An 18,776-nucleotide genomic window follows, 5' to 3' on the forward strand; every position below is an offset into this window, starting at 1 on the left:
AAATGCCAGCATCAGTTGCGTTGCTTCACTGACATTCATAAGTCCTCTCCCATGCCCTCATGGGATAGTTAGTGTCTATCAAATGCGCACTTCAGAATCTCGCCGGAATACAATGCATTCAGATATACTACTTTTTTTTGCATACTATAAAGTAGGGAAGTATTTGATTTCGGACACAGCGAGTGACTTGCCACCACCTACTGGCAGGTATTTCGCTGCACTCCTCTCTGGAGTGCAAGGCAGGCACAAGTGTTTTTATAGTTTTTCTAACCTAATACATCTTCCTGCACCCCTTCATAATCCCATTTGAAACACAGGTGCACATAAAAGAAAATGCTCTTGATGACTGACCCCTTCATGCTTTTGTTCCCTGTCAAGAGTGTAGTATGTGTATTTTAAGGTTCAGCTTTGAGGCTGTGATGTATAGTGACAGCCCATTATACACGCACTGTTCATTTCCAGGCAATATGGTGAACGCTTCAGGGTCAGGCAACGGTTTTATCAACACTATGGCACAGTACTAAATAACAATCACTCACCTGAAGTATTCTGTGTAAATTGACTCCAGCTTAATTGGCAACCAAATTAATTACCCATTTCAGTTAATAAATTGTTAGAAATTGAACTGAATTATGAACAGATGATGTGTTCTCTAATTTAGAAAACCTTTGCTCTTTTGCTGTCTTCACTTTGTGATCAAATGATTACATAAGATTGGGAATTTCCTGTTTTTGTCAGTGCAGAACATTTGATGGCCTCGTCCATGTGTTTGCTTTAGTTCACACAGTAAGCTTTGTAGTCTGATATTTCTGGCTAATGAAGATCTGATACTCTGTGTTTGTTGCTGTATTGGAAGATCTCTGCTGTGGTGGGATATTCTTTGGCTAAAGAGTGTGTGTGTGTTTGTGAGAGACAATCTCTCCTGATTGTAATTTTACACCAAAATATGCCAAAACACCCAAGACTATGATTGCCGTCATGGAAATGATCATTTTTGGTGGTGTTTTCTATGGTAGTATGTGGTCCAAGAATGTGATTGAATGTTTGTGGTTTTTCTTTTTGGTGCTGAAGCATTATAGAAACCAAGTGTGTAATTTTGGAACATCTCCATTACCTTTAAAACTGTTACTAGTGAATGTTACTGCTTTGTGCTTGATTTTTGTTTTCATTTTTTCATGTAGAACATCAGGTCGAAAGTTGAGCTGAGCGTGTGGGACCATCCTGAAGATCTCAGTCTGGCCTTCACCGCCACCTGCCAAGACGGCCAGCCCCTGACCGGCCTCCGCAAGTGTGCTGACCTCAAAATTGGTGACACGGTTAGTTCTTTATATTTTATCAAATAATGCTTGTGCCTTTTACAAATGGATGACAGCAGATTCTATCTCTCAGTCTGCAACTTGAGTATTTGAGGCCTGTGGCAAGGAGCTCAGATCTTATTTATACCTCTTGGATTGAGCACAGGGTGCTGTATCCTGTATCCTGTATCCTGTTGCCTCGTACTACTGAAAGGGAACTGATGGTAGTCGTACTTTTAATGAGGATGCAGAGAAAGTGACCTAAAAGCTTAGACATTTCAGTCTTCCAGAGTGCTCAGATCACGTTTACACACAGTTTGATTTTTTTTTTTTTTTTTTTTGGCCTTTGTTGACCTGTATATAATGCCCTGGAAGTGAAAGCAACATATTTTCTTTCACTATTCTTAAGGAAGTGAAAAACGGTGACAGGGAAATGCAGTAAAAGAGTTCATGGAAAGGATGTGAAATGTTTAGTCCAGAGCATGACTTTTTTCATTCCAACTCAAATCATAAATTTGGCCATATTAACACCAGAAGATCTATTATTTGAGTCAGAAATAACATTGAAAACTAAATGCATTGACAGGAAGATTTCAGACACTCCCTATGCACAGATTCTGGCCATTTACAGATAATTGGTAATGCAGTGATTTTTAACAGGTCCAAGGAACTTGCATGAAATACTATCACACATTTTCAGGCATATTGTTTGCACTTCCTGTGTTATATATGATGTGTTATTTGCTCAATGATAACATGCAGGTTATGAATAACATGCCGTGCTCTGCACTCTCATAACTTTATGCTCTGTCAGCCACAGCAGACTCGCTCTCTGTTTAGATTGAAATAGATGAAACTGCTTAGAGAGCCCTCTCAAAGTAACTAAATATTACAGTATCATAGCATGCAGATTACAAAAGCAATCAAGACCACATGTTGTACCCAACAGTGCTTGTATAATTAAGGGTTACTCTGAAAGAATGCTTTTGCTTTTTAGTGTTCACATGGTGATGGTGTATATTGTCATGATTGGATCTCCCATACTTAATTAGACGGACATTGTAAAACTTCTATAGGTCTACTTGGTACATGTCACCATGCAGTGATCTGACCCTCGAGGATTTAAGCAGAGCTCTCCAGTCTCTCCTCTACCATTCCCATTCTGCCTAATTGAATGCTGAGAAGGATTGTAAAGGAATCGTGGAGGGGTAGAACTGAATAACCACAATGAATTGAGCAACCCAAATTTCTCTGGCTGCTCCAATAGGCTGGGGTCTTTTTGTCTCGTCCACGAGGGAAATTTGTCACACTGTGCCCAAGTGCCAATCATTCCTTTAGAAAGGGGGGCACAACCCAAACACAATCCCTTGTATCACTCACAGTCCTCCACTGAACCCTCAGAGGAGTCGGACGCTGCATTTCAATGGGCTCGCACAATAGGGCAGATCTGTTCTGGGTGAGGAGCTGTGGAAAAACACGGGCCTTAGATACAGAGGCGCTAGTCCAGATTCTAAAGTTTAGCTTAGATTCTTTACACAGAAGTGGATTCATGCCCCTAGAGACTACTAAAATCTCCCATACATGACACATTGATCTAATCCTATATTAAGTTGGATGGTGTCCCAGGAAACATCGGTTTACTTTTATATGAATTTTTAATGTTTGCTCGCTTTTGTGCAAATGCAAGGATATGTGGAATGTGGTGGGTGTTTATATACAGTCAGGAGTGGTGATGGCTCTTGTGTTTTAAAGTACAAATTGATTGATATACCAATATATTTTTGCTTATGCTTATTGATATATAATCCAAACACTTAATAATAAAAGTAGCAGTAGTTGTTGTTTATTATTACACTAACATTAAAGGTAGCCTAGAACCAGTTTTTACAAGATGTAATATAAGTCTAAGGTGTCCCTGAATGTTTCTGTGAAGTTTCAGCTCAAAATACCCCATAGATTTTTTTTAAATACATTTTTTAAAAAGCCTATTTTGGGGCATCATTAACTATGCACCGATTCAGGCTGCGGCCCCTTTAAATCGCGCGCTCCCTGCCCCCCCAAGCTCTCGACTATAATACAGTGTATTTACAAATTCACACAGCTAATATAACCCTCAAATGGATCTTTACAAGTTGTTCGTCATGCATACTGCATACATGCGTCGGATCATGTGAGTAGAGTATTTATTTGGATGTTTACATTTGATTCTGAATGGGTTTGATGGTGCTCCGTGGCTAAAGCTAACATTACACACTGTTGGAGAGATTTATAAAGAATGAAGTTGTTTATGCATTATACAGACTGCAAGTGTTTAAAAATGAAAATGGCGACGGCTCTTGTCTCTGTGAATACAGTAAGAAACGATGGTAACTTTAACCACATTTAACAGTACATTAGCAACATGCTAACGAAACATTTAGAAAGACAATTTACAAATATCACTAAAAATATCATGTAATCATGGATCATGTCAGTTATTATTGCTCCATCTGCCATTTTTCGCTATTGTTCTTGCTTGCTTACCTAGTCTGATGATTCAGCTGTGCACAGATCCAGAAGTCAATACTACCTGCCCTTGTGTAATGGCTTGAACATGGGCTGGCATATGCAAATGTTGGGTGCGTACATATAAATGATCCCGACTGTTACTTAATAGTCAGTGTTATGTTGAGATTCGCCTGTTTTTCGGAGGTCTTTTAAACAAATGAGATTTACACAAGAAGGAGAAAGCAATGGATTTTGAAATGTATGTCTTTTCCATGTACTGAACTCTTCTAGGGCACCTTTAATAGTATAATAATAATAATAGCCTTTTGTAATAAGCAAGGGATAATGTATATCTAGCCGATTATCATAAAATAAACCCAAACAGGGTGATCAAGAGATGTTATTTTAGTATTATTTAAATACAGTTATAGTTTTTTATTGTTAGTTTTACAATTGGCTTTTAATTTTATATTTTCAGTTTTCATGGAATTTTAGTTTAATTCATAGAAATTATGTGCTTTTGTAATATTTAAACCTAATAATGACAATTTAGTTTTAATTTATATTTTAGTTGTATAGCACAGGAAATACTTCACGTGAAGATTGTTTATTTATTTATTTTTTTACTGGCAGCCTGTATAGCATTTTTGACTGCATGCTCAGACACAGTGAGGCAGACTATGAAAACCATTAAACCTCCCATTCTGACGACTGCTTCAGTTTATTTATGTGAGCCCTAAAGCCATCAGAGCAACAGATGTCCTAAATCCATCAGTAAATGTAAAACATTGGCAGTGTTTTCCCAAGTCTTCGACTGGAATGTTTTTATTACAGTATACAGTTTTGGCCATTAATGCCTCATCATTATGTCCACTCCACCTCTTCCTCTGCCCAACCACACAGACCTCATGGAGTTTTCTAATGCTGTCTGTCATCTAATTGTTGCCATGTTCTCGTGACTCACATGTCTCCTTAATCCAATTCTGCAGCTCATTGCCTCATTGAGGAAAAACTTCTTCTTTCTATGCCTTTGTCTGTCTGTGACCCCACTTCACTTTCCCACTATTTTGTGATGCCTTTTTCAGCATGATCTTTGAGGAGCATGTTAATGCTGGATAATGTGTGATTTAAAATAGTGCTATTTTTTGATGTAATGTTACAATGCTGTTGATTTTTCAACAGTTAATATTACTTAACACAATTTTATGTAGACTTCCATTCAGAAGTTTGGGTTCACTAAGAATTATTTTTTTTTAAAGGGTTAGTTTACCCAAAAATGAAATTTCTGTCATTAAGTACTCACTTTCATGTCGTTCCACACCTGTAAGAACTTCGTTAATCTTCAGAACACAAATTAAGATATTTTTGATGAAATCTAGAGTTTTTTTATTTATTTATTTTTTTTTATCCCCAATAGAAAGCAACATAATTACCATCATTCAATGTCCAGAAAAGTACTAAAGACATCATTAAAATAGTCAATGTGACTACAGTGGTTCAACCTTAATGTTATGGAGCAACGAGAATACTTTTTGTGTGCAAAAACAAAAATGACTTTGTTACAGAGTAGAGAAGAAATTGTTGAATAAAGTAGTTATTTCTGTTTTGTTTTTGCATACAAAAAGTATTCTTGTCGTTTCATAACATTAAGGTTGAACCACTGTAGTCACGTTGACTATTTTATCACTGTCTTTAGTACTTTTCTTGACCTTGAAATGATGATAATTATGTTGCTTTCTATTGGGGATAAAATAAAATAAAAAAATCTTGGATTTCATCAAAAATATCTTAACTTGTGTTCTGAAGATGAACGAAGGTCTGACGGGTTTGGAACGACATGAGGGTGAGTAATTAATGACAGAAATTTCATTTTTGGGTGAACTAACCCTTTAAAAGTTCAAAAGTGACTGTAAAGACAATTTACAATGGTAAAAAATATTTTAATCCTGTCTTACCATATTTTTGTTTTACAGAAGATTTTTAATATATATATAAATTCTGTTCTTTTGAACTTTCTGTTCATCTAAAAATCTTGAAAAATGTTTTCAAAATTGATGATAATAGGAAATGTTTCTTGAGCACCAAATAAGCATATTAGACTGAAGCATTTCTGAAGGATCATGTGACTGGAGTAATCACTGCTGAAAGTTCAGCTTTGCCTTTACAGGAATAAATGACATTTTAAAATTATAATAATTATTTTAAATTGTAACAATGTAAAAAAAGTCTTTGACCCCAAACTTTTGAACAGTCATGTATAAATTTATACAAGTGGGTTACTGCAAATTAAGACAAGCTCATTGTAAACTGAACTAACAACAAACAAACAAAACTTTATCTATATGTAAATTGAGATTGCTGCACAGGATCAAAACATTAGCAATTATTCATCATTACAATAACAATTGGCATGCCAGTAGCCTACAAGAATTTTTACCATATGAATAGTTCAACAATTAAAAAAAAAAAAAAAAAAAAGTACTGGTACAAATATAGACATTTTGAATATTTAATACATTTTCTTGCTTGCCTTCTATTTGTGTCAAGTCTCTCCTCCATCATTTCTATTTTTACACTATACATGTTTTCTTTAGGCTGTTATTTCACTGTAGAGAAACCAGTGCTGCCAAAGTAACAACCCCTTTTCCGGAAAAAGAATTTTGTTGACAGACTTATTCCTTTAAGGGCACATGTGAGCCTTTAGTCTACCTCCATCAGTATGACCCTCTGTGGCCCAGTGTTCGGCACTGATCTGAAATGCTACTTCAAAGCCTTCAGACTCAGCGTGTTGGGCTTGTCCTCTCCCCTGGGCAGTTCTGAATCAAAGGCCAACCAGACTACATATTTTTAAAGGTGTTCGGTTCTCTGCCCCTAATGATCCACACATGAAATTTTCTCACTTCTGGGAAAAGAATTGATAAACTGATAAAGGTTTATTTTTGTACAGTGTTGCATAATTCCAGTGCAATTATATGAAGCACATCTCAAGTGAAATACTAAATCTGAGAAATGAGTTTCATCTCACCATCTTACCAGATATTTATTGATGTTGATCAAGTCTAGGCTAGTCTGGATGAAACCTCTTATAGACTTCCTTCCTCTGGGTGGTCATCATTGGGGTGGAGTCTGTCTTTTCTCTGGTCTGATGGTCTATGATTAATCTGACAAGTATGATCTACATCAGTTAGTGAAGCCTCTTATCTTCAGCGTTAAGGTCATACATACCACCAGGAGGAGAACTGCCATTCCTTTGAGTTAGCATTTTTTAACTTTTGATTCAGAGGTCCCAAAATTAATGTTTTTTTTTTTTGTTTGTTTGTTTTTTAATGGGTTTTTAATTAAAGGGTTATTCACCCAAAAATGAAGATGTTCATTAATTCCTCATGTCGTTCTACACCCATAAGACCTTCGTTCATCTTCAGAACACAAATTAAGATATTTTTCATAAAATCTGATGGCTCAGTGAGGTCTCCATTGCCAGCAAGATAATTAACACTAGCTGTCAATGCCCAGAAAGCTACTAAAGACATTTAAAACAGTTCATGTGACTACAGTGGTTCAACCTTAATGTTATGAAGAGACGAGAATACTAAACTCAGCGCCAAAAAAAACTAAATAATGACTTTATGAGAGCAGAGTGAAAAAGTGAGTGAAAAAGTTAATTTCAAACCCTGGTTGTGTTCATTTGTGTAGATAATGCTGATGAGCAAGTCGTGTAAGAATCAAATTTTAGTTGGTCACAGAGCTTATTTTCTGCAGTAATCCAAAGTCAAAGAAAAAATCCTGTTGGCTTTTTGTCAAGGGAACCAGGATGATGCTAACCTCATTTTCTTGTCTTAAATACAAGAAAATGAGTTGTCTGTATTTTCTTGCAGGTCTCCTTCAACATAACTGTAGATGCTCGAGGATGTCCTCCGAAAGGCACCAAGAAGAGTTTCACCATCAGGCCTGTTGGTTTTAAAGACCGTCTGGAGGTCTCTGTGGACTACCGTTGTGACTGCAGCTGCACGTATTACACAGAGGCCAACAGCAGCCGCTGCAACTCTGCTGGAACCTACAGCTGTGGGATGTGCCGTTGTGAGCCCGGCTACCTGGGAGCCCGCTGCGAATGCCAGGAGGGAGAGGTCGACCACCAGTACCTCAGTGCCTGCCGTGAGGCCGAGGGCAAGCAGGTGTGCAGCGGCCGCGGAGAATGCAGCTGTAACCAGTGCCTGTGCTACGAGTCAGAGTTTGGCAAAATCTACGGCACCTTCTGCGAGTGTGATGACTTCTCCTGTGCTCGACACAAGGGCACGCTGTGCTCAGGTAAGATGATTTTTTTTCCCCCTGCTTTTTTGGTTGTCACAATGCATTTCAAAGAGGAAATCTTTGCATCTTAGTTCCAAAATGCATTTCAGTTTGCACCTTGCAAAGTCCATTGAATTTTCAGTACAAATTGTGCAAGTTTATGGTCCATATCATAGTTTTTCAGCATTGTCTCAAGGCATTCACCCATTTGGCTTGCCCATGGGCCTCTTTAGGATGCCATTGAACAATAACCATTCACTGAACAATAACCATTCACAATAATTTGTGTTCTATAATATTTTTTTTCCAATATTTTTGAATTGGTTTATGTGCTATTTATTTATTTATTTATTTATTTTTATATATATAATTAGTTTTATACACTTGACTTGTGCATTAAGTCATCATGGATGGAAAAGTTAATGAGGCTTTTTATCACAGAATAAGGCAGAAAATATATTTTATAGTTTCCGTACTGTTATAAAGGCTATATGCCAATTAGCACTGCATTATTCACATACTTTATTGTTAATAAAATAACCCGAGATGGCTTGAAAAATGCACATAAGCCATATATTGTTGCAGTCATGTGTTGTCTTCACGTTTCATCAGTCAAAGTGTTTCTGATTTTTATTCAGCTACAGCAATAGCTGGATGCCTTTGTCCATATAAGGGATTTCCTGGAATGTCATAAGTTATTACTTCTATGAGTCTGTTTTGGACTTTCTGCATGAAAGAATGCTCTCCCGGCTTTCAGTATAATGTTCACATTGCCTCATTTTGGATATGAATAAAATGTCAGGTCATGCGTACAATATCTTGTCTCTTTGAATTTAAATCGAGATTTATTCACATTGGCCCATGAAAACCTCTGCGTGAACACACTTGCCTGAAAAAAGTGCAGGGTATGAATTTGTTTTATTAAAAGTTGCCGCCATTTCTACACCCATGAGATGCCACATTTGTGCCTGATACATTTTTGATCAGTTCTTGCCAGAGAGCAGTTGTCTGGCACCCCATCTCTCCCTCTCTACAGGACGCATCTCTGCCATGCCACAGTGAGAGCTTTGTAGCAGGCTGCATTTGTTTATCCATGCGCACAATGGCTGGTCTATAGTAATAAAGCTCTGTGTTTTTCTTTAGTCAGCAGGAACTGCAGGCCCAGCACAAAATGGACATTTGTTGAGCCTCTGTAGCAATAATGTCATTGGTAGAATCGAGAATACAATTCCTGCTATCTGTCTGCTATAACGAGTTCTTAATGAATCTGAGTGATTATGCGCTTTCACACCACTTTGCCGCGGTGAATTAACTGGGACAATTCTTGTAAACTCGCTAATAATGGCTGTGGGGAAAAGGCAACTGTTGATGAGAGCTTTGTAGGTTTCGTTCACATGTTAAATGCTCTATAAACATGGTTTGTGGTGTTTTGATTTGGCCATGCTCCGGTGAGAGCAGCTTGTTTTACGGAGTGTTAGTTGCAAGACTTTTCGGATAGAATGTACAAGCTAGTGTTTATCAGGAGAATGCTAAGGTTTCTCAAACAGGCGGTGAGTTGAACATACTCCAGGGGAGGGTTTCCCAAACTGCAGGGTGCTTGTGAGTTGCTGAAAATCTAATAATTAAGTCTTTAAAAATGTGGGCTGCACAATTAATCTAAATAAATTTGAACTTTAGAAATGGCTTAGTCTGATTATCACATCATAAAAGGCTGCGATTTATTCTGATGCTCTGCGTGTTTCTGGGTGAAGTGCAGCACTGCATTCATTAACACATGAACAGTTCGTGATCCAGTGTTTTCAGTGTCTCAAAATGCCTCGATTTTGCAGTAAATGCTGTTCCACTTGAACTTAATTTCTGCATGTCACTGCTTATGTGCCAGGATCACTTTTTCACATTTGTAAAATTTTTGTGGAGATGTGGACAAAAATGTTTTTAGCATTTTACCAGATTTGTAATGAACAGCGTTAACTAGGCACAGACTTAAAGGATTAGTTCACTTTCAAATAAAATGTTCCTGATTATTTACTCACCCCCATGTCATCCAAGATGTTCATGTCTGTCTGTCTTCAGTCGAAAAGAAATTAAGGTTTTTGATGAAAACATTCCAGGATTATTCTCCTTTTAGTGGACTTCAACGGCCTCCAGACGGATGAAGGTCAAAATTACAGTTTCAGTGCAGCTTTAAATGATACCAGACGAGGAATAAGGGTCTTATCTAGCTAAACGATTGGTCATTTTCGAAAAAAATACAACTGTATATGCTTTATAAACACAAATGATCGCCGTGTAAGTGCTTCCGCTTTCCGTGTTCTTCAAAAAAGCTTACGCCGTATGTCCTACGCCTTCCCTATCCTACTTAAGGAAAAAAAACTAAACTGGCGCCACATTCGTTCCGTAAGTAGAATGAAAATATATAATATAATATAATAATATAATATAATATAATATAATATAATATAATATAATATAATATAATATAATATAATATAATATAATATAATATAATATAATATAATATAATATAATATAATATAATAAAATATAATAAAATATAATAAATATAATATAATATAATATATAATATAATAAATATTTATATATATTTATTATTATTATTATTATTATATATAATAAAATATATATTATTATTATTATTATTATTATTATTATTATTATATTATTATTTATTATTTATATATATATATATAATATATATAAATTTTGTGTAAAGAGCTTTTTTTATTTTATTTTTATCTAACACTCAGATTAATCAGTCATTGATTTTATTATTTTACTTTTCATCATGTTGTTATTAAGTGAATGTGTTTTTGAAGATTGAGGCGTTGTTTGCTTTGAGGTGTTGATAGCTGTGATAAAGTGAGGTGAGTAAACATGACTGGTTAAAAGGTCAGAAGCAAGCTGTGCTGAATAAGTTAAGTTAAATAGTCCTCTGTGGGTGGAGCTTCTTCCTGTGTTACATTAGTACTGGGTCACTGGGCTTGGTGAGCATGAAGGGTGATTGGTGGACGGCTTCTCATTACAGCTGGGGAAGAATAAACTGTTTTGGCAAAGATGATGTTTTGGAACCATTTTACCGGTGTATATAATGGCGGTTACTTTTCAGGGTTACTTTACAGAACTCTTTAAAGCCATTAAAATGTAAACATGACTTTAAAATGACCATAAACACTCTTATTATGGTCTCTTAAGCATAGCCCCTTGTTCATACTCCTGGAGTAAACAAAGTTTTGTTTTTCTTTAACCTCTTTGTCTTTGACGGAAGTGCTATTGAAATGGTTTACTCAGCTGTACTCTTAATTGCATATCACACACCACACCCTGTTATTACTTAAAACAGCATTTTTAAAAAAAATAGTAGTAGCACAAAATAAAGCCAAAAATAAGACGCAGAGGTCATTCTGGATTATTGAATCAAAGTGTTTTGATGTCGTATTCTGTAATATAGCAGCAGATTTCCCTATTTATATGATATATAAAGACATGTAAAGACTAATGTAGAGTCAGTTGGTCATTATGTCTAAAACATTTCTTCTCAGGGTGATCAGGACCCCCAATGCAAAGTGATGCGTATTACACAGCTACTTCCGGCCAATTCTAGTTTTACGGTCATCAGATAAAATATTTCACAGCAGAATGTTGTGATCGACCAGTCAGAAATGGAGCTTTGTAATAAATGTTTTATATGAATACGTTTTGCTCAATCTATTCATTTTTGTGCATTGCGGGTCCGATGGGATCAGTCTGGCCTTGCTGTCATGCTGATAGCAGCCTGAAGGCCTCCCACAGACAGGCAGCACTGCTCTGATAAGACCTCTGTGTGTCCTTTGTTGTGTTTGAGTTATTAGTCTATGCTCTGCTGTCATAATGAAAGACTTGAGTCTGCTGAACTTTTATGATTGAAAGGATTTAATGTGACGGCTGCTGGAACTGCACAATTTTTTCAGATTTTTACTTTTAAGTTCACATGCCTCATGTCAGTCAAAGGTTTACCATATTAAAACTTATTATTGCACATATGTTTTGAATCTCTGCACAATAGCTTTCTGAGTGTTTAGAAGTGTATGACAGTATGACTATTGAGCCCCTAGTAAACCTTTGCTTTGCAGTGCTGTTCTATACATCTGCTACAGATTTAAATTGCTTAATAACACAGAGAGCCAGAAATAGTCTCTAAATGTACCAGACATATAAATGTACCCATTTTTTCTTAGTTTTCAATGTTGTGTAGACCTAGTCAATTATCATTTTAAACGTGAACATTTGTGTGTTTGTGGCTCTAGAATAAAAATTGCACTGTAAAAAATCAGAAGTTGAAAACTTAAAAACTTGAGGCAACCAGTTACAGGACTTTTGAGTTTACTCAACTGAATAAATAAAGCTGGTCCCACTTTATATTAGGTGGCCTTAACTACTATGTACTTAGATAAAAAATAAGTACAATGTACTTACTGGGTTCATATTGTATTGCAAAACACTTTTGCTGCTATTGAGGTGGGGTACGGGTAAGGTTAGGGACAGGTTTGGTGGTATGGGTAGGTTTAAGGTTAGGGGTAAGGTCTAAGGGAGGGGTCAACAGTGTAATTATAAATGTAATTACAGAAATTAATTACAGATGTAATTACATGCAGGTGTTTTTAAAATATAAGTACATTGTAAAAACATGTATGTACACAATAAGTGCTCTGTATCAAATGATTAATTTAAATGTAAGTACATAGTAGTTATAAAGTGGGACCATAAAGCTGGTCATCAAACATGATATACTAAGTTCTATGAACTTTAATTTTTTTACTTGTAGATCCATGTTAAATTAGCTTGCATTTTTAAGTTAATATGAGCATTGGTATTACATAATTGTGATGTAGAACTTTCTTACACTGTGTCTACACCAGACACGAGCGACGCGACGCAACGTGACAAAAGCGACTAGAACCCATTATAATCAGTGATGCTGTCTACACTGGATGTGGCACAACACGAGAAATTCCAAGCGTAAACTGATGCCCCATTATATTTCTGACATACTCCAAGTGCCCGCGCTACTTCTGATATGAAGGACGAATGGTTTTGCAGTGGTTGTTTTGTCGCATCCAGTGTGTACAGCTTCTAGCTGTTGTGGCGCATCGCAACAACAGTCACATTCGGTGTAGACACTGTGTTAGTCTAACATGTCTATCAGTTTGTTGAGCAAAATGAAAATAATCTAAATATGAGAATGTGCTGAAATGGAAATCTCACCATAAAGAACTCCTAATCACCATCTAATCACTTTACAAAAAAATCTAATCAAAAACACTACTAGAGCATACATCAATTAATATAATGTAAGCGAGAATAAATTGCATAATAAAATATATGAAAACAGAAAATGGTTATTTTAAATTATATTTCTGTTACTATATTTTTGAACAAATAAATGCAGCCTTGTTGAGCATTAGAGACTTCGATCAAAAACATAAAAACAAATCTTACCGACCCAAAGCTTTTGAACTGTAGCGTCTATAGACAGTAAATCAAATGTGAACAAACCTCAACAAAAACATGTATTCTCTTAACCTGAGAAAACATGTGACTCTGTTTAACCTCATGCACTTGACCTCAAGCAGTATACAATCATGCAAACATGGGCTTTCAAACTATTGTGACCAACTTGTAATAACATCTCAGGAGTTATGTTTGTTATTGTCGTCATACATGTTGTTTTTCTCAAAAACATTTGCAGTCTATCCAAGAAATATGTTACACCTGGTTGTTTTTGAAGCTGTTTTTTAGAAACTTTCAGATGTTATCTTGCATTAGCTTTAGCATGAAGCAGATGAAATGTTGAATACCAAACATATGCTGTAATTTGGACGTAATGTGGTTCCATTTAACCTTTGGCGAGCAGAACATGATCCACCAACTCCTCTTTCTAACTGTACACAGACAATTGACGTCTGTTTTTCTGAGTTTGTTTTTCCACACCCCTGCATCCTCTCTTAACTCAGTAAATGACATCAGTACCTGGCAACACACTGACCTCAGATGCAAACATGCAAGACCTTCACTGCTTTACTGTCATCATTAATGCATGAAAGTCTGGCATTCTTTGGTTGACATGATTGGATATAAACACTTGTTCGTTGTCATTTGCGGTGTGGAGCGCTTTTCATGTCATGTCCTGTGGGACACTTCATTCGAGCAATGCTGGTCATGTGTTGAACAATAAAACTGCAAGAACCATGAGCAAAGTGGGACTTTGGAATAGACGTCATTGCTCACTCCTTAGTCTATTGATTTGTGATGAAAGCACTTTTGCTAGCAGAACTGCTTTGTGATGTGGCAGCCAGATGAGTCCTGGAGTTTGAAGTATCAGTATTTTTCATGGGTAATATTGTTAATGGGAATGCACAAACATTTCAGTTATCTTTTTGTGTATGATGAAAATTGTGTTTCCCTCTGTTGAACTCAATAGACTTCTCTGCTTGAAGTTTAACAAAAAATGGACTTTGACTCAATCCCTCAGATGTGCTCTACTCTCTGAAAACCATCCCTAAATGCTGCAGCAAAATGAAAAGCTCAGTTTAACAAACTCAGTCCGGATGGAAAGTGGATCGTCTAGAAGCCTCAGGGACCTGGATTAGCATGCTAAACAAATAAAACAAAAAAAAATCTCCCATGGATCCTGCCTCTCTTCTGACAGACTTTTCTGTCATACTTGAAATGCCCAGCCTTTACACAACCATTTCAAAAGAATAGAATGTCAAAAGCTACTCATTATAGGTTGTTTGCAGTTCTTCATATTCATTCTTTGAAATATTATGCCTTATGAATCGATGTTGCATGTGCATTCATGCCCCAAATCTCAGCTACTTGGAATTTTATTAGAAAGTAGGATGTAAGATTAAAATCTGCTTATTATAAAAAAAAATTAAAAAACAGCATTGCCCTTTGGGGCAGATGGGAGGTTGAGATGGCAGTCAAACAGAAGTTTTTATGAATTCATGAAGCATGTCACTGCATGATTGTGCTGTGGTTCATATTTGAGTGACACTGACATGATGGTTTTGGTGAAAGTATTTTGGTACATACCCTGAAGATGTGTTTTTGAACTGGTGCAAAGCTTGTTTTACAGTCGGATGCATACAGTGAAGTCAAAAAGTCTGAGACTACCAGTGAAAATGTATCAATTGTATTATATAGAAACTTATATTATTTTCATTTTAATTTTTTTTTTTATTTTATTTTATTAATGGTGCTTGCCAAAGGCGAAGCATCATTATTGTTATCCTAAATACTTATTCTTCTTATTCTGGACAAAATTTCGGCGCGTAACTAGTCCCGCAGCTTTTGTCCTAGACCCACGAATGAGGTGTCAAATTGTGTGGATTACTGAGGAATGGTGTGCTATGACTTTTCTAAGCGATCAGGTGTACGATGTTCGTACGGCGGTTGAAAAATCGGGTGAAAAATCCCATAGACTTAACATTGGGACAAACTTTGACAAGTCATAACTCTGGATCACAATGTCATAGACACAAGGGGGTGGGCTCATTTTACTCAGGCAACCAATCAGTCTCTCAGGATAATTTTTAAAGCTATCAAGTCACGCCCTTGCAACCATATAGAGCACCTTAGTAACAAGCTCCATAGACTTCCATTGAAAAAGATCAAATGAATCTCTTTGGATAGAACTGTCATAGAAACATGAGGGTGGGCTCACTTGACTCGGGGCAGCAAACGGCCAATCACGAATCACCTTCAAGACTTCATAGCCATGCTCTAGCACCCTAGCAACCCAAAGCATAGAGGGATATCTTCAAATGTGAATATCAGAAAGGCATGGGGGTTGGTTTATATCATTTATACTGGCAAACAGCCTTTGGAGTATCATCATTGGCAGCTGTGAAGCCACTCCCTAGCAACTAAACAGAGTACCCTAGCAACTAGGGCGGGGTTATATATCGCATGCAATTGTCACGCGCATTTCGTCAGTAAAGCCGGTTCCCTGATTACCGCTAAATCGCCATCACCTGCTTTCAAATGGAGCGCCATTTAATAGACAGAGCCGTAGTTCACTGATAAGCTGCGCAATATCACGTTCATTATCGCAGATGAATCGCCTTCGATAATGAACGCGATATTGCGTGGCTTATCAGTGAACTACGGCTCTGTTTATTAAATGCCGCTCCATTTGAAAGCAGGTGATGGCGATTTAGCGGTATTCAGGGAACCGGCTTTACTGACGAAATGCGCATGACAATCACATGCGATATATCGCCAAGCACTACAAGCAACCATTTTCTCAAGACCTATATCTCTGCATCGGAACATCGTACAGTCATGGGGGTTGGTTTAAATTGTCAAGCAGCCTTTGGAGTATCATCATTGGTAGCTGCCAAGCCACTCCCTAACAACCAAACAGAGTACCCTAGCAACCGTTTAGCAAGACCTATATCTCTGCATCAGAACATCGTATAGACATGGGGGTTGGCTTTTTTGACTCATGCTAGCAAACTGGACTTCCAACATGTTACACATGCTAGCAGTGAATAGCTTCAGTATGAGTTTTGCCACTGCAAGCACCATTTACATTTTCTTCAGGAAATGTACATTCTGGTATATTATATTATATTATATTATATTATATTATATTATATTATATTATATTATATTATATTATATTATATTATATTATATTATATTATATTATATTATATTATATTATATTATATTATATTATATTATATTATATTAATTATATTATATTATATTATATTATATTATATTATATTAACACAAACTTTTCCAGAGTTAAATAAAATTTAGATTTTCTACATATAGACTTTTAGACCTAAATGTATATTAAATACTATGAGTGAATGTACAATATTTGTCTTTGTAGTAATATACATTTGTATGATTTAGTTTTTACATTGTGATAATAGCCTAAGCTTTTTTCTTTTAAATTTACAGTCAGTGAGCACATCGAAGCACTCATGCAGTGTCATCACTGTACCAGTACACTGCAATCAGTGCTAAAAAAACAAATCTCAGCTGTCACTCTGTGTCTCCTCAAGGGCTGGTAAAACACACCCAGACTTATTCATCTTGGTCTTGTTTAGTTGGTTTTCAAATCTCTTTAAGTGACCACATTGCTACAATGGGATTACTACGCCTTTAATTTCTGAACCTGCTCTGGGCAACAAATTGTAACAGGATAATGGTTTTTCCATGCGAGGTACCATTTGGGAAAAGTTGACTAGACTATCGTTGCAGTCTAACGCAGCCAGACATACTACTGACATCCTAACAACAAACCATAAGAATTTGAGGCATTTCACAGCATTGTACTATTTATTAATTGTTGCCATGAAAATTGCTTTGCTGTTTTGAATGTTTAACCTCCTCTGTAAAGATACCCTGTCCATCCAGTTTTGGAATGCAAGGGAGTGGGTAAGATTAGTGATGAGTCAAAGTATGACTTTCCTTGTGGACACAAACAGTGTCTCTGCAGATAGTCAGTTTTGTAATGAGAAACACTAGATTGTCCTTCTATCTTTGGTTTCAAATATATGGGATTAGTCAGTCAGTCGTTTTTATTTAGACAAGCTACATCACTGTTATGCATTTCTCATTTAAACCTGTTTATAGATAGTGTTTTTTTTGTTTGTTTGTTTTTTTTTAAGATACTTTAAGTTCTAGACATTGTGTTTTTTGGTTCATTGCCCTTGCACTTCCCACACTTGTGTTTTAGATCAGCAGAAACATCTAGTTCATTAAACAGTTATTAGTTCAAAACCTTACACCATTACACCATACCAAACCAGCAGTAAAGCATGCACAGAAATATATTAGCTTGTTTGTATCGCAGGCACAAACTATAGTGATCTGTTGGTGTTTTTAAAAGTATTATGCATTACTTTGTGCATTGTTGTCCCCAGCCTACCTGTTTATTTAAAAGGCGTCAGAAGACTGTGTAGCAGAAGAAAACTGTATTTATCTTGTACGCCTGCTCTATAATTGTTATTGTCTCTGGAGCACGAGATGTTCCCCTCCAGTCACATGAGACAAAACTTCTGACTGCACTAATTATCTTAAATATAATTTCTCTGCTCTGCACCAGAGTTCAAATGTCCTCTTTAAATGGAGAAACATGTGAAAGTTATTTCCTGATTATTTTTTAACATATTTGATTCTCTTTGGAATACAATGAGGTTTCCTGGTTACTAAGGAATCTTGTAAAGAGAACAGACACCACATTTCAGGCATCTATAGACCTTCTGTTTTTACTGCCAAAACTTCGTCACCACTTGAGAGGCACAACTACAAGAGGCAGCTTGCCGTGTCTTGGCCTACATACTTGCAATGCACATGTGTCTTTATAGACCAATGAGTTGTACTTTTTAAGCTCAACACACAGAGGTCACACTGTTTCTGCAAAGTGAAGTCAGACAACATATTGATTTTGCATGCTGTTGACAAAAGCAATAGCACATGTGGAAGAAATAAGGTAGGGAAATAATTTAAAAACATTAAAGGGTTAGGTCACCCAAAAATGAAACTTCTGTCATTTATTACTTACCCTCATGCCGTTCCACACCCGTTACACCTTCGTTAATCGTTTATATTTTCGTCGCTTTAAAATATTAATATTGAACCACTGTACTCACATGAACCGATTTAAATATGTTTTTAGTACCT

At 36.4% G+C, this 18,776-nt stretch overlaps 1 protein-coding gene across 4 annotated transcripts in view; it reads left to right on the top strand.

Annotated features, from left to right (window-relative positions):
* The window catches only part of itgb5 (integrin, beta 5), a 41,190-nt gene that overhangs the window by 6,655 nt on the left and 15,759 nt on the right, over positions 1 to 18,776 (top strand). For all 4 annotated transcript variants that reach the window (XM_067408737.1, XM_067408738.1, XM_067408741.1 and 1 more), the window contains 2 exons: positions 1,182 to 1,316; positions 7,658 to 8,087. In XM_067408737.1, the coding sequence (XP_067264838.1) occupies positions 1,182 to 1,316; positions 7,658 to 8,087 (565 nt within the window). The remainder of the gene's footprint in view (positions 1 to 1,181; positions 1,317 to 7,657; positions 8,088 to 18,776) is intronic.

Source organism: Chanodichthys erythropterus, chromosome 14, assembly GCF_024489055.1.
Source record: "Chanodichthys erythropterus isolate Z2021 chromosome 14, ASM2448905v1, whole genome shotgun sequence".
In the NCBI taxonomy this organism is placed as follows: Eukaryota; Metazoa; Chordata; class Actinopteri; order Cypriniformes; family Xenocyprididae; genus Chanodichthys; species Chanodichthys erythropterus.